General features: G+C 41.1%; 1 protein-coding gene across 1 annotated transcript in view; it reads left to right on the forward strand.

The window, feature by feature from the left end:
- Nucleotides 1-19286, forward strand: part of PPM1L (protein phosphatase, Mg2+/Mn2+ dependent 1L) — a 562116-nt gene that overhangs the window by 311207 nt on the left and 231623 nt on the right. Inside the window, exon 2 of the mRNA XM_085635226.1 lies at nt 1448-1622. Coding sequence (XP_085491352.1) covers nt 1448-1622 — 175 coding nt within the window. The remainder of the gene's footprint in view (nt 1-1447; nt 1623-19286) is intronic.

Consider the following 19286-nt stretch of genomic DNA (forward strand, 5'->3'; position numbering starts at 1 on the left):
TAATGCACTTGTAATAAGGCGGACAGGATATTCACTTAAGAATATAATGCACTTGTAATAAGGCGGATGGGATATTCACCATAGGATATAATGCACTTGTAATAAGGCGGACTGGATATTCACATAAGAATATAAGGAACTTGTAATAAGGCGGCCGGGATATTCACATAAGGATATAATGCACTTGTAATAAGGCGGATGGGATATTCACCATAGGATATAATGCACTTGTAATAAGGCGGACTGGATATTCACATAAGACTATAATGCACTTGTAATAAGGCGGACAGGATATTCACATAAGAATATAATGCACTTGTAATAAGGCGGATGAGATATTCACCGTAGGATATAATGCACTTGTAATAAGGCGGACTGGATATTCACATAAGAATATAATGCACTTGTAATAAGGCGGATGAGATATTCACCGTAGGATATAATGCACTTGTAATAAGGCGGACGGGATATTCACATAAGACTATAATGCACTTGTAATAAGGCGGACAGGATATTCACATAAGAATATAATGCACTTGTAATAAGGCGAACGGGATATTCACATAAGGATATAATGCACTTGTAATAAGGCGAACAGGATATCCATCCCATATGTGACATTGTATCCTTTGACAAACTCTGAATCAGGCCCTTAAAAGCAAATCCCCTCCATCATCTTACCAACCACTGACCCTCAACACTCAGGACTATGCTGTGGAGTTTTGGCAAATAAGCTGATCTCTACCTTTACAACCAAATAATGAATGCAGAGCACTATGAGGCAATACCAGAGGCAGATGTGCACGATAAAAGAACCACAGCCCATGAGACATATTTAGTTTGCCAATTTATTATTAGATAAATGCAAAACTATCAAATCGGTTCTTTTCCGTATGCCATTATTGCACGCTGGCATGTGACTGATTACAACAATAAAATGCTGTGCATGGGCAATGCTTGTATATTTTTAGAGCAGGAAATTAATGACATTGAGCGCTAATCATTTATCACAAAATCATATCTGTTGGGTTCTTCCCTTAAGGATTATTATTAATAACTTGTTTTTATATAGCACTTCATACCACAGTCTGCCTTTTCTAAGGACTGTAAATAATAATTCTTACTATTACCCACTTACGGTTCTCAATTTACCGACCTTTGGGAGGAAGGAAGGATAAGTCGCCTTGCCAGGATTCGAAATTTTAACCTGCCGTAATCATGCTTTTTGTCAGCGGTCAACATTCTGCATGTAGGTCTGTCCCTCTCGTTCGGTAGTAGCATTTTATGCAATTTGGTGCGATAATACTTAATAACATGTAAAAGGATTCTATAACACTAGTATTTTAAGTGCTTTCATTTGACTTTGAAATGATGAATTGATCTTACGGTAAAGTGATACAATTGAGCAAAAGAGCATTCCATAACTACGTGCTTGCTTGCTTTGTAGTCAGCAGCTGAGTATGTCAAGACCCACCTTCCAGAGGTCCTCAAGCATCATCTCCAAGACTATGAAAAGGACAAAGAAAACAGCGTCCTGTCCTACCAGAGCATCCTGGAACAGCAGATTTTGTCAATTGACCGTGAAATGTTGCAGAAACTCACAGGGTCCTATGATGAAGCAGGTAGGTTTATTTTATGAAGAATATGGATGACATCTTCATGCATTTGTCAATGTTTTATTTTACAACAATGTGGTTCTGAAATTCAGACTTCGGCCCTGATTTATAGTTTGGCAGATGGGTACTCCGTCACAAGCCGGATAGATATCCCGTCCACCTTATTACAATTGCTATAGTATATAATGCACTCGTAAGAAGGCGAATGGGCTACACATTACATTTGTGGCGGTTAACTCTTCTGCTAGACTCTACATCGGGTCCTTAGATTGGAGTAAGAACAATGAATGATATGAATATGAATTTACCAAAAATAATTGCAAGTGTAGAATAAGAGTTAAATTTGATCATCAGTAAAGAGGCATTGGGTTACAGAATGCCAGAAAAATAGTTTGGTTGATTCAAGTCACACACAGATGTCAAGGCTTGCAAAGTCAAAAGGTTGAACCCCCAGAGAGCCAACCCAACATTTCATTAGTCCAAGGGTGACAAAAAGAGTATTATTTACAACACCTATAAAGTGCAAGACTGTTTTGTTTAAGAGTTGAGGTATTTAAGAATAAATTCTTCTTTTTCTTCTTCTTTCCATTAAATATTACTATATCACAAATTAAAAGTTCCAGCCACCATCTTCCATCTATTGATGATATAGATTTATGTTAGGAGATTTAGTGGTGTAGCCTCTACACAGGCAGAAACCTCCTTTCTTTTTCAATTTTTAATATGGAATGTGTTCCAACATCTTGGCTCCACTATTACAGATTGCATCACCTAAGACAACTCCTTTATGGTGTGGAAGCTGCTCATTCTATCCATAGATAAAAATATGCAGAACTAGTGACTTTCATAGAAAAATTTGCGACCAATGAGATGGAGAGCAGTTTGCCATCCAATACAGATTTTACTGCTTTATCCACACATACGGGGATTTTCATTACAAACTAAATGTTAACGTTTAATCTGTGTAGGTTTCTAGATAAAGTTTTAAGCAAACTTCTTAGTTCCTTGATGTGTAATAGATGTGACTGCATTGTGTAACATTTTCTCTCTAGTGTTCCCATGTTATAATAAAATCCCTCTCTAATACACTACTTCCTGTTTATTGCCTGTGACAGGGCAGCTGGATGTAAGCCAATGCTGAAAGGTTTTAGCACTCTCTAACTGGCTACTAATACAGATCATTTGTTAGAGTATGGCCTTACCATTCAAGCAAGAGAAGTATCTCTATTCCTATTGGGCCAGATCATAAAATCACGTTGTGTGTGCAAAATTGACTTTTCATTACTAGAAAATGAATGTTTATCACAGAATAAAAGTACATTTTATTGGTGACAATGGCCTAAGCTGCCAGTCTGTAATTGACAATAATATCAAGGTCTCTGGAACATTAAAGTTGTTCCCTTCTTTGCCGCGTGCAGCCTCTTGCAGGAACATTTAGAACTAGGTTTTGTTGTGATGAAGGGAATATTTTACTAGGTACGCATTCACAGGAACTTCTTTCTTTAGCAGAAGGCCTATAAAATATTAAAATAACAGATTGTGAAAATGACATTTGTTTTTCCATCTTATGTTTTTTATGGGGTTATTAAAATTTTAACAAGATTGCTGAGCTTGTGGAATTCTAAAATGTAATAGTTCTATTCCTCTGTCAACCTCATTATTTATTATATTTTATTTATTAGAAGACGTTCTAAATGGAAACTCATGAAACATTTCGATACACGACAGTGCATGCATGTAAGTGCACATCAGAAAAAAGCTTGGCTGGTTTAAACAGCTGAAAAATGTTTGTGCCAAAAGAAAAAGTAGTGCCTGGCTGATACCAATCTGTGTGCCAGCAGAATAATGCCTTCACGATTTCCATGCCAAAAGACAAAATGGCATCAGAATTCCCGATGTTACGCTAGCCGAAACGTGTTGAGTTTCTGTCACAGCACAGTGTACCAACAAACTATGCACTTTGAAGCAGTGGCGTAACAAAACCTGAGGGCTCCGCTGAAAAGTATATGGAGGGCCCCCCCCTGATTCCAGTCAGGAGCTCTTAGGCCAGGGACCCAACACCATTGCAACGTGCCAGAGGGGAGCCCCTGGAGCTGGGTGGGCCCCACACCATGGGGGCTGCAGGGGCTAATGTTACGCCACTGCTTTGAAGTGCGCTGGCCCCTTTCTTTGACTCAGAAGAGAGTAGGAATTTGAGATACCTTCACGGCCAAGTGGACAAATAAGGACAATAGTAAATGCCCCTTTTGCGATAAGTGTGAAGAGTCTTATGCTCATGTTCTCTCTGTGTGCCCAGCATACACAGCTCCGCGCAAAGCGCGGCTGGCTCCATTATGCAGATTGCTGTCTACCAGAATATGTAGCACTGCAATGAGGATATTGCAAAATGAGACTCTCCCATGTATTGCAACAGCTCTAGCCAAGTATCTGAGCTGGATGTGGGCTATAGATCAAAATCTATTCTAACCAATTGATTAATCGATGTCTGGCATCTATGTCTGCAGCTTATCCTTTTTAATCATTGTGTATGCTTAATTACCTATTGTAATTTTAATTAGGACAATCCAATTTTTTATCTAATGCTTTATTCTAGATGTTTAATACGATTTTTAATCAAGTGTAAGATTGATGTGTATTTATTAACCCTCTTATTGTATTTTTAAAATTATTTGCACTGAAACTTTTTGTAACAAAAATGAGATTTATTAGATGTATTTCGCTTTTATGACATTTATTTGTCAAATAAAGCTTTTTGGATTGGAATTTGAGATATTATGGAGGGTGGCAATCCTCGGGGAAGCCGTGCCCTGCCACAAATGTATCCTGGCACGGATGATGCTACTGATGTGAGTAAAATAGATCAGTGCACTAACTGAATTTGCCTAGAGTTATTCTCAATGAGCCATCCTCTGTGGGCCGATACTGAAGTAATCGATGGATGCCCAGCGGGCAAAATTGTTTTAAAGATATGTGCCAGGAATGCTTCTTACTGTGCTAGGAAGGGATTGAAGGCTGCATCCAGGGGCTGCCCACAATACCAGGGGACTATTCTCTCACCTAAATTTTGCAATACAACCTATTATACTTCTGCGTAATTGTCTGCAGATTATCTGGTTTTCTAGAAAAAAACATAATTCAACTTTGACTTGCTGCATGCACATTGTTTTGCTTGAGATACTGATGCTGCCACAAGTACTGCTCATTGCACCAGTCTTGCTGCTCACTGGTGCCTCTCCACATGTTCCAGGGCAGCTTCCTCTGTCCTGAGGGGCTGATATTCATGTGACCGGGGATGATGCGTAACTTCCCGCTGGGCTTGCACTTGAGGGTTCTGGCGTCTAACTTTGGAGCTGGGGAAATGGGGTGGAGTCCTGGCATTGGCTCAACGTCCGAGCAAGGCCCATCTCTCAGCCACCTCACATCAATTGTCCAGGTCTTTTTTCAGTATATTTTCTTACTTTTGTTGAAATATATGTAGTAATCATTTGTTAGTAGTTTAGTTTTTGATTGTAAGACATTTGTGTTTATTTTGTAACCCACTGAAATGATGTTATATCAGAATCATATAATTACTTGTATATTATCATGTGCACGACCATCTTTTTTATTATAAACGAATACAAATAAATTTCTAAAATATTTTCAAGTAGTTTAAGTATTTTCGCACTGAGTTTTTTTTTACTATGTTGTTTGAGTTAATGAGTGTTTGAATTAGTCTACCTTATACTGCCTAGGAGTTTTGCCTTCTGCTGTATCAACGTCCAAGCAAATCATGTTACTTCCCAGTGCCTAAAAAGGAAAAAAAGATAAACCCGACCTCGTGTGATGTAATCTGGTGCTCATGTAAAGCGCTCAAAATCATTTCGGCCATTTTCACACTAGAGAAACTGCAAAAAAAATAGTAGTGTGTATTATAAATGTTATCTCAAGGTGCATGATACGTGGTAGGGTCTGTGCCTATTTACCTTGTTTGTTGCAGAGGATGGAAAGCATGCCATGCGTTGCTGCCAATGTGAATTTGGTGCTGCCGGAGACTGATTTCCATGTGCCAGGTCTGATGCCCCTTGTGTGCTTGAAAAAAGATTGCATTAGATTAAATGTCAGCCCATTGAACCCAGCCCCCATGGCCAGTCTATGCTGGGTGAGCCAAAGGATTTCTTGGTTTTATATACTGCATTTGTCTTGAATGATTCAGAAGATTGCTATTAAATAGGGCTGTAGTAAGGGCAATGCTCTCATTGTGTAATGCCTAATGTTTTTCTTATATGTTCTGCTATTCACCTCTCACTTCTGTTTCTGAGCTTGAAGATCTGACTGCTAAGCAGCTAGTGTTCAGAACCCTCCTGCCACATGCAACCCCTATGCAACCTTGAATTTTTCAAATATGTAAAGTATCAGCGGGTGTAGCCGTTCTGTGGAGAATTTAAAGCACAACGCCTTCTGTGAAGCTCTTTAGGAGGATCAGACAACAGAAATGATCTTTGGGTGTTTGAGGTAGGTCCTGTGAAGGAATGGTCACAGGAAAGTCAAGCTAGGTGAAGAAGACCTTCTTAAATAGGCTCTTGCTCTCTCTGAACAAAATGAGGCTAGTCAGGGCACAAAGTTGCGGATCTCATGGGAGAGCCTGTATAGCGCATTGCACTTTCATCGGCTCATCTTTGTGATTGATCCACCTGAATTGGGCCAAGCAGATTGTCTTAGTGCTGTTGAATGCAGTTTGACATTTTGCAGCATGGAGGGAAAACAACTTTTGTAGACCCGTGATCAATGGAAGGCTCCATTTTGATGCATCTGTAGATTTTTTTTAACTTGATGCTGTGCTTCTCCGGAACCCAGTACTGTATTCATCAACTTTTTTATATGAATGTTCTGTATCATATTAAGGGAGTTACCTTGCCTCATTTTGGATTCTTTCCTTTTTAGGATTCCCACATAGATCCTGTTCCTTTGGGTTAAAGGGAACAGCACCAGTACGCTTTTGAGTGCCACCCGGTGGTTGTCCAAGTGCAGTGGGTGGACATTTTTGAGTGTCAGAAGTTTGGAAGTTTGTTTTCTTGACAACGATATTCTTACTGTTTGCCAAATAAGAGAGCTTGATTTTAATACCATGGGCGTGTTCTTTACTTTTTTTGGTGGTGAATGGATTGCTCTCCGGGTTTAAGGAAAATCAAACATAAGGTTCCCCTGAGAGTATTGTCTCATCAGTACCTCTGTTTGTCTCTGTTCAGATACAGATAACTGATTGGTTTCCGTATGTAGATGCCCCTGGCATTTGGCGTATACCCAACTGTCACTAGAAAGGTACACTTCTCACAGGGTTTGGGAAACTTGAGGGATCATTTAGTCTGTGGCTTGTGAGCTCCACCATAAATTGGCAGGGCTCCCACTTTTCCAAACCTGCAGTTTCCACACCTCATTAAGAGGGGGGGGGGGGGCGCGACTACTGATTGATCACCTGTGGAGCCTCCTTACCAGCCGCCTTTCCTGCATGTGGCGGCAGTAGAAAACCAAAATCCCTTTATTAACCATGTGTCTTGAATACACACAATGGATCTTAAGTAGATTCATAATGATAGCACATCTCCTACACTCTTCTGTCATATCTTCATTTATGTTTTAGTCCACATGGCCTATACCTTTGTGTTGCCGAAGTCTACAGAATTAATGCACCATGCACTGTTTCAATGATTTGACTTTGGAGCACATTTGACAGGGTTCCGGTCTCATACAGCGTAACGTACACTAATACACTTTGTACTCCCGAAATCTGTGACTCATTTTCATCCCGTGGCTTTAGTCTGTCTACCTATGGGAGACATTGAACCTACAACTACATGCCTGAATGTCTGGAGCAGAACAACAGATGAGTCATGACATAGTTGTCATATGCCTGTGCCACATAAACATCCGCCAAAAAAGATCTCAAGCTACTACAGAGCAAAGTGTTCAGTCTGTCACAATTGACAACTGAGTAATGATAACTATTAGGATTACAACAAGAGATGATAGAGACATTACAATAAAACAAAGGAGGCACACGCCAGTATATGTCTTAGAGGGAGCTGTCTTTGGGCGGGAAGGGGGTGCTGACTTTGAATGTGGTGTTATGATGGGGGAAGGCTGGTTGAGAAGTTTAGTTGGGAGGATAGGAACCTTGGACCTTTCACTCTTTTTTTTTTTTTTCTCCAAATTTTATTCTCCTTGCAGCCATGGATGATTTCCCATTTTAAAAATCTCACTGGCCCCGGTAAGTCCACAAAGGGTCTTTCCTGATTTGGGGAGGGGTCATCATTTCCAAAAGGCAAGGTGAAAGTGTTTCTGATGCACTCCCACAGCATCACTCGAACTTATGGAACAAATGTCGGACTTTTTGGGAATTCGCAAAGAATCTATGGAGTGTGCCTGGGAAATTATGGCGATCATAGTTTGAGTACCATCAAGGGTAGCATTTCCAGAGATGGTTTTTTTCATATGGCAATGCAACACAAAAGTATATTAGTGCTTGTACTTGTTTCTACTTATTCACGTGGAAAATATTTTTTCCAAGGGAAAACACCTTTCCTTGGAGCCCATCCCGCAAAGGCGGTTTCTTCTATTAGCTGAGTGGGAAATTACCTGTAATTGTTGATGAATATCTACAAACTTGAAAGTTTGGGTGTTCACTAAAGTTTACATGTTGACCCACTGAGGAAAAAACACTGACCTGTCTGTACAACTAAATGTGGCAATACAGTGTTCCACCTTACTGGCAGAATTTACACATTTGCAAATACACTTTGCGTGGTTAAGTATACCAGTCCTGATTCGGAGAATCACAATTGGTAATTCCAGTGCACAAAGTGGACATTTTGTGCTCCCAAGGTCAGTATAGGCTGCTACGGGGCAGTAGTGATGGGGCGGGTTAGAAAACAAGAAGAGAAAATTCCCTTATCAGTCTGTCGCTGCCTCTCCTCCATCCTCTTCGGTCGACGCAGGAAACAGGAAGCACAACGGCTCCCAGAATCCCTTAAGCCATTCATGATGCTGCTGTCACCAGCATGACAGCAGCATTGTGATTGGTCTTAGTCGCCGTTTCGGCTCTCAGACAGGAAGTGGGAGGCTGTGCATGTTCTCCACCCGGCTGTGCAATGCAGCTGGGTGGAGAAATGCTAAGTGCGCATAACTATATTCGGTCGGTCCAAGACAGCCGGCCAAACCGTCACGTGCACTTGGAAAGTTCCCACCACTCCTCCCCCTGCTCTGTGGGAAGCCCAGTCCTGTCCCGCCCCACACCTAAACAGAACCAGTGCTGGAAAATGAAATAACATGGTGTTATTATCATTTTATTTTCCCTGTGGGGCGACGCTCCTCCGCCTTAGCGGTGTGTGACATGCTTTAGTGGTCAGGCCCGGGTGGCCAAGAATGAGACCGGGCCTGGCCAGGGCTCGGATGAAGTTGGAACGGGGAAAGCAGTTGAAATGACAAGTCATCATCAATTCATCTTTCTTCGGTTAAGATCTAGCCATAAAAGATGCATAAAACCTTTAAAAAGCAACATACCTATATATATATATATATATATATATTCACTGAAAAAACCATAGGTTTCACACATGTTATAGTTAGCGGAAATTTTACTGATAAAAAACCAATGAAATTCCCCCGTTATAGTTAGTGCAGGCAACTATAACTCACGCGCCCGCAATCTTCTGCTGATGACATATGTGTCTTTATGAAAAAAAAATATTTGTAATATATGTATAGCTAAAAATGTATGGAAGAAGACATGGGCAAATAAGTGTCTAAATACAGTATTAGCATCAGCAGAGGATTGCGGTCGCGTGAGTTATAGTTGCCTGCACTAACTATAACGGGGGAATTTCATTGGTTTTTTATCAGTAAAATTTCCGCTAACTATAACATGTGTGAAACCTATGGTTTTTTCAGTGAATATATATATGTATGTATATATATATATATATATATTCCCCCGTTATAGTTAGTGCAGGCAACTATAACTCACGCGACCGCAATCCTCTGCTGATGCTAATACTGTATTTAGACACTTATTTGCCCATGTCTTCTTCCATACATTTTTAGCTATACATATATTACAAATATTTTTTTTTCATAAAGACACATATGTCATCAGCAGAAGATTGCGGTCGCGTGAGTTATAGTTGCCTGCACTAACTATAACGGGGGAATTTCATTGGTTTTTTATCAGTAAAATTTCCGCTAACTATAACATGTGTGAAACCTATGGTTTTTTCAGTGAATTTGTACGGTTTTTTAAATGCTAAGTTACTTTACGCCATTAGTGGCGTGCGCGCCCACTTAACGCATTTCGTTCCGTGCGCGCACGGTGCGCTTCGCGCACCGTGCGCGCACAGTGAGCACGCGGTGCGCTTTGCGCACCGCGCGCCCACTTTGCGCACTTAGTGCCGTGCACGCACGCTGGGCACGCGGTGCGCTACGTGCACCGCGTGCCCACGTTACGCTAGATGGGCCATGTACGCACGATGCGCTTCGCGCACCGTGCGCACATGGAGGACATATGATGCACTTCGTTTTGAAAGGTAAGATTTTAATTTTTCGTATATTTTATTAAGCCATGCACAAATGGTGCCCTTCGGGCACCATTTGCACACGGGGTGGAGAGAGTGTGGATAATTTATTTTTTTATTATTTTTTTTAAAAATATTTTAGTTTATCTCCGGTGTAATAAGCCATGCTCAATTGGTGCTCTTCGGGCACCAATTGCACACGGGGTGGAGAGAGTGTGGAATTTTTTTTTTTTTTTTTAATTTTTTACCGTACGCGTACGGTAAGCGTAATCGGCGAAATTACCGAAAAAATAAAAATTCCGTTTTTGGCCTTGGGGGATCTTTGGGGACTCCCTCAACATGGCTATGTGTGTGGGAGCTGTCTAAACAGCCCCTTTACATGTTTTTGGGCTTTATATTTTAAAAATCACTCTCAGTGCGAGAGAGAAAATGGTGACCGCCGCTTCCTGGTTTCGGCCGATTCGAATGTTTACTTAGATCTAAGAGCCAATCAGAATCGCGCTCGCGCACGCCACCGTACGCGTACGGTAAGCGTACCGTAAGCGCACCGTAAGCTGGCTCAGATATATATATTGATTTAAAGGCTATTTTTTCTGAATCTACTGAACAGATTTACACCAAACCTACAAAAGGCACTTCCTTGACCTGAGGACTACCTCTCTGCCAAATTTCTAGTAATTCTGTTCAGCCGTTCGGGCTGTAGCCCTGTCTATGGAAAAATGCATGGGAAAAACGCGTTTTGGGACCCCCCTTTTATCTCAGCCCCCGCTTGACGAATCCCCCCGAGACTTTCAGGGTAGGAGCGGAGCGTAGCGCCCCACCTATTTTGAAAAATTCGCGAGGATTCGTCGACCGGCGCCAAAGTTATTCAAAATAGAATGTTGCGGATTTCCTATGGAAACGTGGTCCTAACTATAACTACCTACTGGCGACATATATATGTCATGTGATCAAGGGCTCTGGGTGGCCCGAAACGCGTAATGGCGGCAGAAGCAAGAAATAAATAATTATATGCACGAAACAAGTGGAGTCCGTTCCGTTCTTGTTTGCAAAACAACAGAAGGAGTATCGCAATATATATATATATATATATATATATATATATATATATATATATATATATATATATATATATATATATATATATATATATATATATATATATATATATCTACTGGCGGTCGCCAGTAGATAGTTATAGTTAGGACCGTGTTTCCATAGGAAATCCGCAACATTCTATTTGGAATAACTTTGGCGCCGGTTGATGAATCCTCGCGAAATTTTCAAAATAGGTGGGGCGCTCCGCTCCGCTCCTACCCTGAAAGTCTCGGGAGGGATTCGTCAAGGGGGGTCCCAAAACGTGTTTTCCCCATGCATTTTCCCATAGGACCTTTAGTCCGAGCTACAGCCCGAACGGCTGAACAGAATTACTTGAAATTTGGCAGAGAGGTAGTCCTCAGGTCAGAGATGTGCCTTTTGCAGGTCTGGTGTAAGTCTGTTCAGTAGGTCCTGAGAAAATAGCATTTAAATCAATATATATATCTGTAAGCGCGCTCCGTGCGCTTACGGTAAGCTTACCGTACGCGTACGGTCGAGCTCAATTCTGATTGGTGGTTACATGACTGTAAACATTCGAATCGGTCGAAATCAGAAAGTGTCGGCAGCCATTTTCTGTCTCTCGCACTGAAAAACAAAGGTGGATAACGTGAAAAGGGGGCAACGGAGAGAGTTGCAGACCCCCTAGCGTTTGTCAGGGGGTCCACGAAGGACCAAAAAGTACGAAAAATACATTTAATAATTTTTTTTTAAAAATCGCGGAGTGCGCGTACGGTAAGCTTACCGTACGCGCACGGCAAAAAAAAAAAAAAAAAAAAAACGAAATAACAATCACATTTATTAAATAAATTGAAGGACCCGCAAGGGAAAAAAAAAATTGTTACTGTGTAAAAAAAAGGCGAGGCGCGCACTGTATGAACTGCGCAACGTGGGCGCACGGTGCGTGAAGCGCACCATGCGCGCAGGGTGTGCGCACGGTGAAAAACCAGAAAAAAAAATAAAAAATAAATACATAACTTAGCATTTAAAAAACCGTACAAATTCACTGAAAAAACCATAGGTTTCACACACGTTATAGTTAGGAATTAGCATTTAAAAAACCTTGCAAATTCACTTAAAAAACAATAGGTTACAAACATGTTATAGTTAGCTGTACATTTCACTCGTAAAAAACCAATGAAATTCCACGTTATAGTTAGATCAGGTAACTATAACTTGCGCAACCGCAATCCACAATGTGTCATTTCAGATGTCATCATTGATGTGATGAGTGATGTCACTGACCATGTCATGAGTGATGTAATATGTGACGTCATCAGCAGTTTATTGTGGGCGCGCAAGTTATAGTTACCTGATCTAACTATAACGTGGAATTTCATTGGTTTTTTACGAGTGAAATGTACAGCTAACTATAACCTGTTTGTAACCTATGGTTTTTTCAGTGAATTTGCAAGGTTTTTTAAATGCTAATTCCTAACTATAACGTGTGTGAAACCTATGGTTTTTTCAGTGAAATATATATATATATATATATATATATATATATATATATATATATATACACAACCAATTAACAATTTATAAAAAAACATAAATGTGCAATTAAGGACAGAATAAAAACAATTCATATGTTCAAAAGAGAAGACCTGCTCGTTTCCTCATAAGAATAGAGTGCTTCTATGCTTCAGACAGTGCTGGGAGGAACGACCACTGCCAGGCAACCCAATGTGCTAAAAGGCAGCAGAACTTTCAGGTCTCACTCGCTTTATGACGTATTAGGTGGGTCTCTGGTTGTTTCCCCATAACCTGAAACGACTTGACCACTGCCTGCCAGCCAGTGATGCTTTGATAAAGAATACCCTTGGTATGGTAAATATCAGTGTGGCTTTATATCAATGATGGGGCTCCAGTTAATCAAAAGTACCACAGACTTGGATTTTCTTTATTTTTTTCGTTTAAAAAAAAACTCCTTCGAGCTCGCTTTATTTTTTGAGTGCTTTAAATTTCTGGTCTGACAATGAGCCCCGGTGAGACTTCTTATGCTCGTCCATCCATTATTAGTTTCATAATTGTGTTATAGGGCAGCCATGCTGCAAATTGTATTCAGAGTGCGTCCATTTCTGTTCTGCAGCCGCCATTTTGACAAGCCCGATCAATGAGATGCATATTAGACTGTCACCGCCTCATCCCCTGACAGGCCTTGAAGCCATCCTGATTAGATCGGAGATGGGCCTTGTCAGCCTGGATGCTACGTCACAGGAGGCTGTACAGTGAATCTTTTAGGGAACCATTGTCTCAGAGCATCAAGCATCAGCATTACCCTATCATGTCAAGAAGATTGTAGATGCATAAAAGCCAGGATACAAAAGATTTTATGCAACAAAATGTGGCAGCAGGCGCCATATACACTGGTAATAACACGTTGTATAGTTGATCAATTGTGTTATTGAAAACTACGACTGCTGAGATTTCGGACCGCTATAAAGCAATCCTGTCTGCTTGCAAGAGGAGGGATTCTGTCGAAAGTGATTAATTAATGGATTTTCTGCTGGAAACCTCTTGCATTATAAGGAAGTGGAACTGATGGGATTAGTTAATAGCTCACTGAAGAGAAAAAAAGCGCATAATATATTAAGATGAAGTTCTCTGTGCCACTGCCATCCTTTATTCATGCACATATTTTATTCGGAAAAATCCTTAATTGTTTGTACAACTACGACGACCTGGGAATAGAATTCTTTTAACACAAACAGATGCAACTGAGAGGAATTTACTGATTGATAAACAAATGACTCTGGTTACTATGTATAAAGTAATATATATAGGACGAAATGATTTGATGGGGATGCTTGTGCGTTTTTTTTTTAATTAGATGTGAATATTTTGAAATCAAACATACATGTTTCTTTAAGTTGTAAAGGGGAAAACATTTATTATTTTGAACTTTAATTAGTAGCTCGAATGGTGCTTAATTTGAGCCGGTGCTTTCCGGTGCTCAGCACCGGCACTTAATTGGTTTCCAGTGCTCGGCACTGGCACCTGATAGTCACCTGATTGTCAACACCAAACTTAAAACATTTTACCAAACGGTGGCGCTGCTCATCTAATTTAGAAATGAGCAGAATAAGGGTCTGGAATAATTTACATGCGAGATAGATGGTTAGTAGTTGTTTTGGCAGTGATGACCAGGGAAATGGGTGGTGCAAGCTGCAGTGGCCTCCTGGTCAGAGCCCTGGCACTTAATATTCAACAAATTAAGCTCGAGTTAAGTAATTATCCGTACTTTTGAAGAAATAAGTTTATTTTGTATACATTTTATTTGCAAATTCAATTTACATTGACACGAATATATCCCTTTGTAACCGAATACATAAAACAAATTACAAATAATAAAACTCAGTCAAGCAGGAGAAAAAATATCGATTTAAAGAATAATTTGGTTAGTTTATCACAATCAGCCCCAATCAAAGTGTGGCACTGCCCCCGCCCCACCACTCCCTAAAGGGTTGGACTTGTACCTGGGAGTAATTGGACATAGCGCTGGACAGTGTGGGCACCGGGTACATCTCCACCATATATTATATAATTTGAAAATTGTTCCTGTAGTTTAAGTTGTTAAACTCCCAATTTCACATATGCATCACAACACGTGCAGGCCACCTCTCACAGGATATCTGCACGTGATGGAAGCACCCAACATTTTAGGATATGGGGAGTTGTGCTAAATGTTTGGATGACTTATAAGGTTCTGTACTAAGATTCTATCTTCCTCGTCCCATTACTTAATAACCTAAGTTGAAGGTGTCCACTCAACTTCTGACCATCCCTACTCAAATGTCTTTTGATATCTAATTTCACCGACGAGCAACCCCATTTACTATAAAGAATACTCTCCACTCCCCTCTTCATGTTTTCTTAAATGCCCATAAAACAGATCGATGATGGGGGATCAAACAGGGAAGAAGGAGAGGAACATAAGGAATGGGACAAGGAACAAAGAATTGGAGTAACGGAAACTACAGATTCAAAACTGCCTCTGCATCTACTTCCTCATCCCATTCTTTACTAAACTGAGGATTTATCTATCTGGTGTGACCGTCACTGAGATCCATGATCACACATTGACCAGTATACCCACACACCAATAGAAGTCCTGCTAAAGAACCAAGAAACTTTGATAGGAACACCTGTAGACACAAAATATCACAGGTATTTATAAAGACCATTTCACAACTGTCTTACACCAAACCTGCTTTTGATATCACATTTAAGCCCAAAGACATTGTATCTCATTAGCCAGAGTCAATCTGTAATTGGAAATGAAAGTTGATGGGGAATTTCAAGTTGCTGGCCTTCAGATGTCAACCAATAAAATAGCAGCCCACTCCACCTAAGTGGCAGACATCGCTTTGTTTGATGGTGCTTGAACTGACTCCAGAAACTCCACCCCTTATTTCTGGTAAGATGTAGAAAGTACTGTTTTGATCCAGCATCTTGTTGTAGATGGATTACACTATTTCTTTGCGGAACCAATTTTTATAAACAGACTAAGACTGTCAATAATTAGAAGATCTATGGCGTTAGATCTGTACTGCTCTTCCCACATCTAAACAGTGCCATCTAGAGGCCTCTTTAGAATCTGCACTAGGGCAAAGAGCTGGAAACATTACCTTTTGATTCATATGAAGGGAGGAAATTTCTTTTGGAATAAAAGTTTAATCTAATCTCTACAAAATTCTGTACTCCAAAGGTCTTAGATAAGAATAGTGACATCGAAGAGAGCAAAGTTTGCATAGTTACCTAGCTGTTCCGGTTGGTGCTAAGAGAAAACATTTATAGTAAGAAACTTATAGTCGGCCAGATTTAAAGGCTCATAGGGGAGTATTCATAAGAGAGACCAACACCAAAGAAAGATCTCAAGGATCATAGACCTCCTCATCCTGTGGCTTCATTAATTCAAAACCTTTAAACAGACTTCCAAAAGAAAACCAAGGATCGTTACCCCGCTATTCTTGTAGACTCCCTGCTGGATGCTTGAATGGAGAAAGAAATGGGCACAAAGATCAGCGATGATTCATATGACTTGACTTCCCGTCCTCCAAAACTATAGTCCGGGACGATGATAGGCCTCCCATAGAAGAAGAGGTTGACGTAGAGGGAAAGGAGTCAAAGGAAGGAAGCATTCTTCTTCTATCATGGTGAGACTAAGGAGAGGAACCACTATCTGTTGGGCCAGTGAGGTACCACTATAATTACCTCTGCCCTGTCCATAGTGGCGGCAGCTAATTTTACCAGTGGGGGTACATACTCACACATACACCTCACTCACATCCATGCATGCACACACATGCACACACCCATTCTCAAGACTCACTAACAAATACACATACATTCATAAATACATGCACGAAACATAAAAAAACACATAAAACTTACCTTAACTGCAGCTCTCTGAGATGAAAGCCTCCGAAGTCCCAGGAGGGTTGGGACTGCTGCCTTCCCTCATTGGCTGATCCTAGGTCAGCCAATGATGGAAGGCAGCAGTCCTTACCTAGTCACAGAGTGGGATGAGGTCAGTCAAACTTCTGACCCCACACCACTCTCTGATGAGGTGACACTGACACTCGGCCGTGGGCACATCAGGGCTTAAAACTGAAGTGCCCATCAGCCTGCCGGAGGTCTCGCAGACTGAAAAAGTATTTCTAGACCAAGGGTTGACAGACAGTGAAGTGTTAAAAGCGATTCAAGACCTGACGTCAGGGAAGGCCTCCCTATAGAGCTCTATAAACTGACAGCTACAAAAATTACCCCTTATCTCCTACGAATATTCCTGGAGACCTGCAAATCCGGGATATTACCCAAAGACCAGAGGACAGTCCCCCGATTAGTCAAGGTGATACATTTACTGATCCACCCGCATCAGTCCGGCTTCAAGCAAAGGAAGGAACAGAGCGCTTCATCTCTGCTGCATGGGGTCTAAAGGGGGGTCGTTGCAATTCTGGGAGGACGTGCTAGTTTTGTCACTCGATGCACAGATAGCATTTGACAAAGTGGAATGTCCCTTTAGTACACAGCCTTGGAGAAACTGAGATTCAGTCTTGCTTTATGTCCTATCATTTATAAGGCCTTCTCTTTTGATAGAGTAATTAATACATTCACAATTTTCTGTCACTATGTTATGTTATAGATATTTTTAGAGCGCAGCGGTTACCCGAGGGTGTCCTGCTGCTAGTTACTTATCCTTTGAGCAATAAAACGGAAGAAAAGAGTTTTACTTATCAAAATGCAAGGTTTTTAGTCCCTTCCTGAATGCCAAAAAAACAGTGGCATTTCTCAGATGGAACAGAAGATCATTCCAAGCTTTTGCCGCACAGAAAGCACAACTTCTACCACCCCACATTACTTTTTTGTGGATGGCATTGTGACCAACTTGGCTCCCAATGAGCGAAGAGTTCTTTTCGGTGTATACCATTGGAACTGGCATTTTAAATGGTTGTGTCCTATACCTTGAAGAGCTTTAAAAATGGTGCAGAGGAATTTGAAACTCACTCGATTCCTAACCGGGAGCAAGTGCAATTTTTTAATTTCTTTGGAGATTGAGGAAAACTTGGGCGTACCAGTGAGTAATCTAGCGGGTGCATTTTACAGCAGCTGACGTTTGTTCATGAATCATTCTTGAATGTTTACATAGAGGCTGTTAGAATAATCCAGCTTTGACAAGACGAGTGCTGTAACCACTGTTTACAGTATTTTCTTGACTGTTCTGAGAACATGCCCTGTTGTCACTGCCACTGCGTTTACTTGGTCACCAAAGGTAAGTCTATCGTCCACTATTACTCCTAGGTTTTTGACTTTATTTGTAGGTGTAGCAAGGGTACCCATAGAGTCCAGCCACCAGTTTAGGGCCCAGAAGTTGGTATCATTCCCAAAGAGTATGACTTCTGGTGTTCCTGAATTAAGCTTTAGGCAATTTTCGGACATCCATCTCCCAACTGATTCCATACAGTCTTGGAAGCGTTTGTCCATTCCCACCTCCTTTCCGGGTAGCAGAGACACCACGATTTGGGTGTCATCTGCATATGAGGTGAGACCAAACCCAAAGGCGCTAATAAGAGGGCCCAGTGATGAGACATGCGCGTTAAAAAGTGGTTTGGAGTTGTATTCGCCTAAGGATACAATTTGTACTCTGTCTGTCAAAAAGGATTTTACAAGATCTTATGCTTTAGCCTAGATCCCACATGCCTTTAGACGATCCATCAAGAGGCCATGATGGACCGTATCAAAGGCCGCAGACAAATCCAGTAGGAGTATGAGGGATATTCCATTGATTGGAGCAAATCCTTGATCTATGTCCTTCATGGACCCGTTCCCTGCCCACCTGGCAAATGCAAGGCTCGGGTGGTCACAGGTGGTTTCCGCTATCTGGGGATATACATAACTAGGACCCAGAACCTTATTACGCACATAACCTTGAACTTCTGCTTTCACGCTTGAGTAGAGACATTCACAACTGGACAGCCTTCCCCTTTCTCAACTAGGAAATGCTGCCCTATTTAAAATGATGGCTCTCCTCAGTTTTTTGTATGCCATTTAAAGCACGCCCTCTCCAGTACTACAGTCTTATTTCCAGGCAATCGATAATGCAACCTGCACACTCCTCTAGGATGAAGGGCCCACTCACATTTTTTTTAAATAACAAATTTTATTGGGTTTGACAAATTGTAAAATATCATGTAGTTAAATATGCATATTGCGTAGAAGAGTATATTATATGACACTTGGCAACATCTCACAGTGCATTTTCAATCATAACAGTATACAGGTGGAGGTCCGCATCAAGTACAACGATAATATAACACCTACAGTTAACATGTCTGTTCCTTTGCTGTTGAGTCTAAGGGGTCCATTAGGATGGAGGGCTGATTCACTCCGCCGGGCGGGCGGTTGCAACCGCCGGACCGGCGGCGGACATCCGCCCGCCATCGAAGCCCTGAACACTGCCGGTCCGATTAGCATTGCGGTTGCGACCGCAGCGGTGTGATTTTCGGCCCGCTACTTTTCCGCCGGT

This window comes from Triturus cristatus, chromosome 11, assembly GCF_964204655.1.
Source record: "Triturus cristatus chromosome 11, aTriCri1.1, whole genome shotgun sequence".
In the NCBI taxonomy this organism is placed as follows: domain Eukaryota; kingdom Metazoa; phylum Chordata; class Amphibia; order Caudata; family Salamandridae; genus Triturus; species Triturus cristatus.